The 6985-nt window shown below is 52.3% G+C and overlaps 1 protein-coding gene across 2 annotated transcripts; it reads right to left on the bottom strand.

Moving 5' to 3' along the window:
• Positions 1-6680, bottom strand: CD8A (CD8 subunit alpha). Of its 2 annotated transcripts, none has more exons than XM_079941301.1 (6): positions 6523-6680; positions 6069-6434; positions 5384-5494; positions 5090-5200; positions 3763-3793; positions 1-1583 (listed from the first exon to the last, which is right to left on the bottom strand). In XM_079941301.1, exons 1-6 carry the CDS (start codon positions 6569-6571, stop codon positions 1532-1534), a joined length of 720 nt encoding a protein of 239 aa, XP_079797427.1. In that variant the 5' UTR covers positions 6572-6680; the 3' UTR covers positions 1-1531. The 2 variants fall into 2 exon arrangements, with proteins under 2 accessions (XP_079797427.1, XP_079797428.1); XM_079941302.1 differs by having other exon boundaries at positions 5090-5197.
• Positions 6681-6985: the final 305 nt, after the last annotated feature.

The raw sequence follows: 6985 nt of genomic DNA, 5'->3' as shown, positions 1-6985 counted from the left end.
AATGTTTGTTTATTAAAGCCACTTATAAAAGCATAGTGCAATCCCATTTTTAAAAAGTATATATTTTATACATATGCATGGAAAATAATCAGGAAGAATGTATACCATAATATTAACAATGGATTATTCCTGAGGTAAAGAATTATGGGGGATTCTTATTACCTTATCTATTTAAGTCTTTTCTTCCAATGAGCATGCATTGCTTCTACAACATGGTAAGAGAGGAAATGCGTGTGTAGGGCTGCAGTTTGGGCTCTTAGCTTCCTCACCAGAGTCTGTCTGCTACGTTCCCACATCTGCTGGTCCGGGGGAGGCCAGGGCCTGTACCAGCTGCTGTCACCATTCTGCCTTTACAAACTATAAAAACTCACCGATGATCCCAGGAGCATGTCCAAATACAAAATCTCAAGTTTAGAGAGAGCTGACTTCCATTCAGCTTTCCTGATGCTCAAATCTTGTTTGCAAAGGGCAGCCTCTCCTCTTTCATGGGTCCTTCTGCAACGCGAGGGCTGGGAGAACCATCCTGCCTCCACTTTGGGATTTCACAGAGGTTTTCTTCAGAGGTCTAGTTGTTCATTTTCCAGGATTCAGTTCACCCCTTCCACTTTATTTGAGGAATTCCTGTCGTCTGTATTGTCTCGCGCTTAATTATTAAAAGGTCTGATCCTGTTCAGCTACATCGTAGAACTCTGTCAAGTTCTCTTGTCTTATTTCATTACCTCCTCGGGGCTCTGGGTGCAGTAATGGGTCTATCACAGGTGCTCAAAAAAATCACTTGTGGGCTTCCCTGGTGGCGCAGTGATTGAGAGTCCGCCTGCCGATGCAGGGGACACGGGTTCGTGCCCTGGTCTGGGAAGATCCCACATGCTGCGGAGCGGCTGGGCCCGTGAGCCATGGCCGCTGAGCCTGCGCGTCCGGAGCCTGTGCTCCGCAACGGGAGAGGCCACAACAGTGAGAGGCCCGTGTACTGAAAAAAAAAAAAAAAAGGAAAAAAAAAATCACTTGTTCTCTTGAGGCTTGAGACACAGCTCCCCATTCTGAGACAGAGGCCTCCAGAAGAGAGACCTGGACTGTGTGGAGGTCGAGCCCTGAGCCCTGCTGGGACTCTGATACAGCTGCTGCCCATCTCTGGGCTTCAGCCTCCTCCTTTGTAAAATGGCTGGGGAAGAGGTTGGGGCTGAGTGGGTGCCGAGGCCCCCGCCAGCCCTCACAGCCTGGTTCCGAGAACACAGCTTGCGGTAGCTCTGGCCTACCTCCCCTTTACCCCGATATGGGAGCACAACGGTATTATAACCCTTGCGGTGTACCCTAGACATGGTAGAGTCTCGTTTTGTGTCAATCAAAGTAAACACGTAAAGAAAAAGTTAACTCTTCCCACCCCACCCCCAGGAAAACAATACTAATGAGAATGAATACATAGGGAAGGAAGGAAGGCTGGAGGAACCAAAAGAGAAGGACTCCTGCTCTCCCTGTCAGGAGAGTTCTCAGTTTGAAGTCTTGTAGTGGCTGTCACGCGGGGCCCGTCGCCATGTTAGGTGCATCTCTCTGAAGGGCTGGGCTTGCCTCCCTGTCTGACCACAGGCCTGGAAGAGAGGCAGGTGACCATCACTGCAGCAAGAGCCCCTGCAATGCGATGCAGCATCCACCCGTGTCGACCCCCCCCTCACCAACCTCCCAGCCTTCATGGGGGTCTGAGGACTTGTCCCTGCGGCACCAGCATGGCACCGGGTGAATGACCTCAGCAGCCTGCCAAGAGCTTTCCTTGTGCCACCTTGTTTCACCCTCATGGCAACCTGAGGGGTAGCCACGGGGGATGAGAAGTTAGAGAACGTGCCCAAGGTCACATAACTAGGAGGCGGTGGAGCCAGGATCTGAAGTCAGTTAGCCCAGCTTCTTAGAGACTTTGTCAAGGTCCCCATGGGGGTGGGAGAAGCAGTCTGGTAACCAAGCCATCATCTGACTTGATTCTCAGCCCTCAGGAGGATCACAGTGATAGGGGAGGATGTGAAAGAACAACTGTCGTCAACCAAGCAGAGCTACTTTACCTGAAAGTCCCTTTGACAACCCAAATTTGATGCTGCACTAAAAATGTGTTAATTCAGTACTGGGCTGGCACCTTCTAAACGGGCTGATTCATCGTGAGTGTCATGTCTACACACAGCATCCTCCCAAACCTCTGTGTTGAAGCTGAGCTGCCCTTGGTCATCACTGAGTTGATTAACTCGTGTGTGAGTTCCTCATATTTTTATGCAGATTTTTAACCTGCGTAGCTTTGTATTTCAGGGCAGAGTTTTATTCTCAGTGGCTCATTTCAAAATGAGAATTTTCAGAAAAGATAGAGATAAGGGACGATTCTCCTCCAAAAGCTCCCAACTGTACCCTGAATATTGAAATTGCTAAAAATCCTTCTCTGCTTTTAAAGAGTCTTCATCCCCTTGGTATATCACCTCTAGTATATGCATTGGAAATTCATTCCATTTCCACTGTTAAAAATAATGATGTATAAGACAGTGAACTTGGGTTCCTGCAGAGAAATATCAAGAAGTGTGAAATGCGAACCCCAGGTATAAAACTTGAAACATTTTCACCTACCGAAAGGAACTGGTGAATATAGTTGGTTATCGTTAACGCCCTCTGCCTCGGCCCCCAGCCACAGAGAGGAGCCTGGGCTTTGAATAGCAGTTGCAGCTCTGCTACTTGCTAGCAGTATGGCCTTGGACAAGTCACTAAACGTCCTAAGGCTCAGTCTCCTCGTCTGTAAAATGGTGGTCACAGTAGCTATTTTAAAGGTTGTTATGAAACTTGAAACTTTTTATATATATATATAAAGTGTACCAGTGATATATGGCACTGGTACACTTTAGGCTTTCATCGAATGGTTGTTATTATTCAATATTATTGATAATTGGAGTGTAAGCATAACTCTGCCACCTTGGGTAGGTTTCCTGATCTCTGAGCCAGTGATCTGTGAGATGGCACTGCGGTGTTTCCCCTGTGGGGTTGCTGTGAGCATGAGGAAGACCCTGGGTATAACTCCCGCCACAGAGCTGGGCTAGAGTGGGCGCTTGCTAGATGTTAGCACAGCGCTGCGTGGCCGAAGCTCGAAGGAGGGAGGAGACTGAGGCCTCTCTTCCGGACACTGTTTTTCGTTTTTGTTTTTTCCTAATCACTTCAGAACGATCATGGGCTGGAACTGGATGAGGGAGTCGGACCGCCAGATAGCTAATTGCCCCTAACCCCTGGTCCTCCTTTCTTCCCACTGCAGTCCTTGGCAGCAAATCGAGGCCCCGAATTGCCACAGGGAAATTAGGAACTGAGGCCGTTCTTTATTTGGTTCAGGTGATAAAATTGGCTGTCTCTCAAAAAAGGCTAGGCCAAGCCAACAGGAAAAAATAAGTTTTCTTAAGAAAAATACAAGACCCAGCTGGAATCATCCAGATAAATTGACCTCAGGTCTTTGGAGGAGCTAGGATTAATCGGGGGAATCCTTCAGATGGGCGTTTTGATACTAGGCCAAACAAGACAGACATTTCCTGAAGTCATACTTCCCTCCCGCTAAGCCCGACCTGGGCCTCCATTTTCTCCCCAGTGTCAGGCTTCTGCTGCTCTTTGTTCAGGCTCTATGCTGACTCCCTGGCCCCCAGGACTCCACTGCCATGGCCTCTCTCTGGGAAAGCTTCCCACCATCTGCCGCTTGGGAAGCCAGGACCTGTGTCCAGGGCTGCCTGGGGTTAGCAGGCCCAGAGTTTATAAGAGACTCACCTGGGACATTTGCAGACGCGTCTTCGGTTCCCTGGATAAGGAAAAAGAAGGAATAAAGTGTCTGCCCCATCACGACGAATAGTTCCCAAATATGGTTTCTCCTTCACTTTTCCTATTTATTTAGGATTATAACTTTTTTTTTCTAGTGTGGCTATGACTATTTTATGTAAAGCAAACAATAACTACATCGACATTATAAAAAAAGACATAAACTTGTAAAATGACATTAGTGCATAATGTGATTGACACTGTGAAGATTAATTTATACTATAAAGAAATAAACTGTAAAGCAAGCATGATATAATATTTATATTTTATGGTTTTAATAGTTATTATTAAAATTTTTAAAAATTGTAGTCGGTTTACAATATTGTGTTAGTTTCAGCTGTACGGCAAAGTGATTCAGTTATACAAATAATACGTATATATTTTTTCAGATTCTTTTCCATTATAGGTTATTACAAAATATTGAACATAGTTCCCTCTGCTATACAGTAAGTAAGATTATAACTCTTGAGAGTCCAGGTGAGGGCTTCTTTCCTATCCCTCTTTGTATCAATTTAAAAAACATTACATATATACACTACCAAATGTAAGATAGATAGCTAGTGGGAAGCAGCTGCATAGCTCAGGGAGCTCAGCTCGGTGCTTTGTGACCACCTAGAGGGGTGGGATAGGGAGGGTGGGAGGGAGACGCAAGAGGGAGGAGATATGGGGATATACGTATATGTATAGCTGATTCACTTTGTTATACAGCAGAAACTAACACACCATTGTAAAGCAATTATACTCCAATAAAGATGTTAAATAAAAAACATTGCAAATACAGATGTGGGTGAACGTGGGTTAGTACAATCACCTGCGTGGGATCCAAGACGGGGTGGGGGGCTCGCAAGCAGGGGGACCAAGGATAAACCACTGCCTGTTGTGGTTCTGAACCAGCCCTACCGGGCACAAGTCCCAGGGCCACAGAGCCCCCCCCCCCCACCGCGCCCCACCCCCCCCCACTGCCCCCTGTCCCAGGCGTTTGTAATAAGCCCAGACCTGTGCGCTTGCTACAGGCTTTGCCCATGGAACATCCCACCCCTGCTGCTGCCGCTCCGGGGCACTGTCTTCCTAAAAACCTCCCGGAGAGTGGAAAGAGCAGCGCGAGGGGGTCTTCCCGCGTTCTCTCTCCAGGAAAGACAAAGGCTGCGCCTGGCCCTGCGGAGCAGCTCGGGGTCCCAGGAATTGCAACCCCGACTCCCGGCAAGGGCTGCCTAGAGCGAAGCCGCGCAAAGGGCGGGAGTCGGGCTGACTCTCCCCGCCGCGATTCCCTAGGACTTACGACGGTGGCAGATGACCGTGATGACCAATAACAGGAGAAGGATGGTGCAGGTCCCGGCCAGGGGCGCCCAGATGTAGATATCGCAGGAGAAATCCAGCCCCCTTGTGTCTACTGACGACACAGAAGACGCCGACATTTAGGAGCGGGCCCGGGATCCCTCACCCCACCCAGCCAGCCGGGGCACTTCCTTCTCCCGGCTCCGTCTCTCGGTTTCTCCACCACTCGGGCTGCCCTCGGCTCCACCTTCAGGATCAGGGCTGCCCCTGGCGAGGGCTCTCTCCGCGTCCGCCTCACCTGCGCTGCCCGCCGAGGGCCGGCACACCTCTGGGCGCGGAGACACAGTCTGCAACGCTTTGGTGGGCGCCCGCGTGGCTGGTGGCGTCGCCGGCGTCGTGGTGGGCTTCGCTGCGGGAACAACAGAGAGTGGTTAGGGGCCGGGCTGGAGCTGTGCACGCGAACCCTCCCCACCGCTCCGCGCGCCTTGGCCAAGTGGGCTCCTCCTCCCGATTTTCCGCTGGAGGAGCCGTAGACCGCCGCCCTCGCGGAGCTCTGCGCTCAGGGCAGGGGAGATGGGGTGGGACCTCCTGGTCCGCGAACCGTACCCGGCGCCTCGGACGTGAATGCAGGGCCCGTTCCCCTCCGCCCGGCCTCTCTCCAGGGCCCCACCGGAAACCTCGTGGGCTTGGAGGTGATACCCGCATTTTAATGACCAGCAAAGGGAGGCTCAGAGAATTTAAGTACAACTTGCCCAGGATCACACAAGCCCGGAACTCAAGCCCAGATCAACCGGACCTAAAAAGCCATCTTCAGTTCCTATCCAGTCGCACTCTAGCCCTAGCCTCAGTTTCCTCATCTGTGAAATGGGAACAGTATCTAAGTAGCCCCGAGGGGCGCTAAGAGGCTCGAAGCGTGTGAAAAATGGACTCAGACTGAGCCCCAAACCCCACACCGAGGGGTGCCACGCCCCTGGCGCCCGGACCTGGCAAGAAGACAGGCACAAAATTGCTGAAGTACATAACCGAGTTGCTCATGAACGAGCAAAAATAGTAGCCTTGGTCCTCCTCGTGGAAGCGGTGCAGAGTGAGGTGGAAGTTGGCGCCCTCGGCCTTGGTGCCGGAGATGTAACTGGTGTCCAGCCCCTCGGCCGGCTTGGACCGCGTGCTGGAGAGGTACATTAGGAAGATGGGTCTGGAGGCGTCCCCGGGCTTCTGGTAGAGCCAGGAGCAGCTCGACGTCATGCTGGACTGCAGCACCTCGCAGTGCAGCTTCACCTTCTCGCCCAGGCGAGCCTGCACCCGCACCGGCGACATCCGGAACGAGAATGACTCGAGGACCGTGGCGGCATCTGCGGGGCACACGTAGTGAGGCTGAGCCGGGAGCCCCGCGCCCCCCGCCAGCCCCGGCCCCGTCTTCCCCAGGGGTCGCCAACTCACGGAGCAGCAGGCCCAGCGGCAGGAGCAGGGCGGTCACCGGCGAGGCCATGGCGCGCTCCCCGCGGCGCCGCTCCGCTAGCGGCTCGAAGCTGCGGAGGAGCGCAGGAGCCAGTGGGACGCCGACCGGGGAAGTTGCGCCCTTCGGCCGGCCGCGGAGCCGATTTCGCGTTCGGAGGATGTGATGTCACGTGAAGCCCTGCGGAGGAGAGAGTCGCCCTCCTTTTCGCGGTTGTCACCTTCCAGCCCAGAGAGGGGGCTGGGGGCCGCGAATGGGGGCCGTCGAGGCAGCCTTGACAGGAAGCTGGGAATGGTTGAGAACCACGGGTTTGAGGACAAGGAAAGGGGCTTGGAAGTGGCCCTTGGAATGGCTCTCCTGTGGGTGTGACAGCGGCGGAAGATAGAGATGAGAGATTTCAAGAAGGGAGGGTGAGTGAGCAGGAAGGAGAGAGAAGTGTCCACTTCC

This window comes from Stenella coeruleoalba (assembly GCF_951394435.1).
Source record: "Stenella coeruleoalba genome assembly, chromosome: 13".
Lineage (NCBI taxonomy): Eukaryota > Metazoa > Chordata > Mammalia > Artiodactyla > Delphinidae > Stenella > Stenella coeruleoalba.
This window is presented reverse-complemented; position numbering and strand designations above follow the sequence as displayed.

Coding starts and splice junctions, on each gene's coding strand:
- CD8A (XM_079941301.1), bottom strand. CDS start 6,571: ATGGCCTCGCCGGTGACCGCCCTGCTCCTGCCGCTGGGCCTGCTGCTC. Junction 5,201..5,383: donor GCCCTCGGCGGGCAGCGCAG/GTGAGGCGGACG, acceptor CTGTGTCGTCAG/TAGACACAAGGGGGCTGGAT. Junction 1,584..3,762: donor CGCGTCTGCAAATGTCCCAG/GTGAGTCTCTTA, acceptor CCTCTCTTCCAG/GCCTGTGGTCAGACAGGGAG.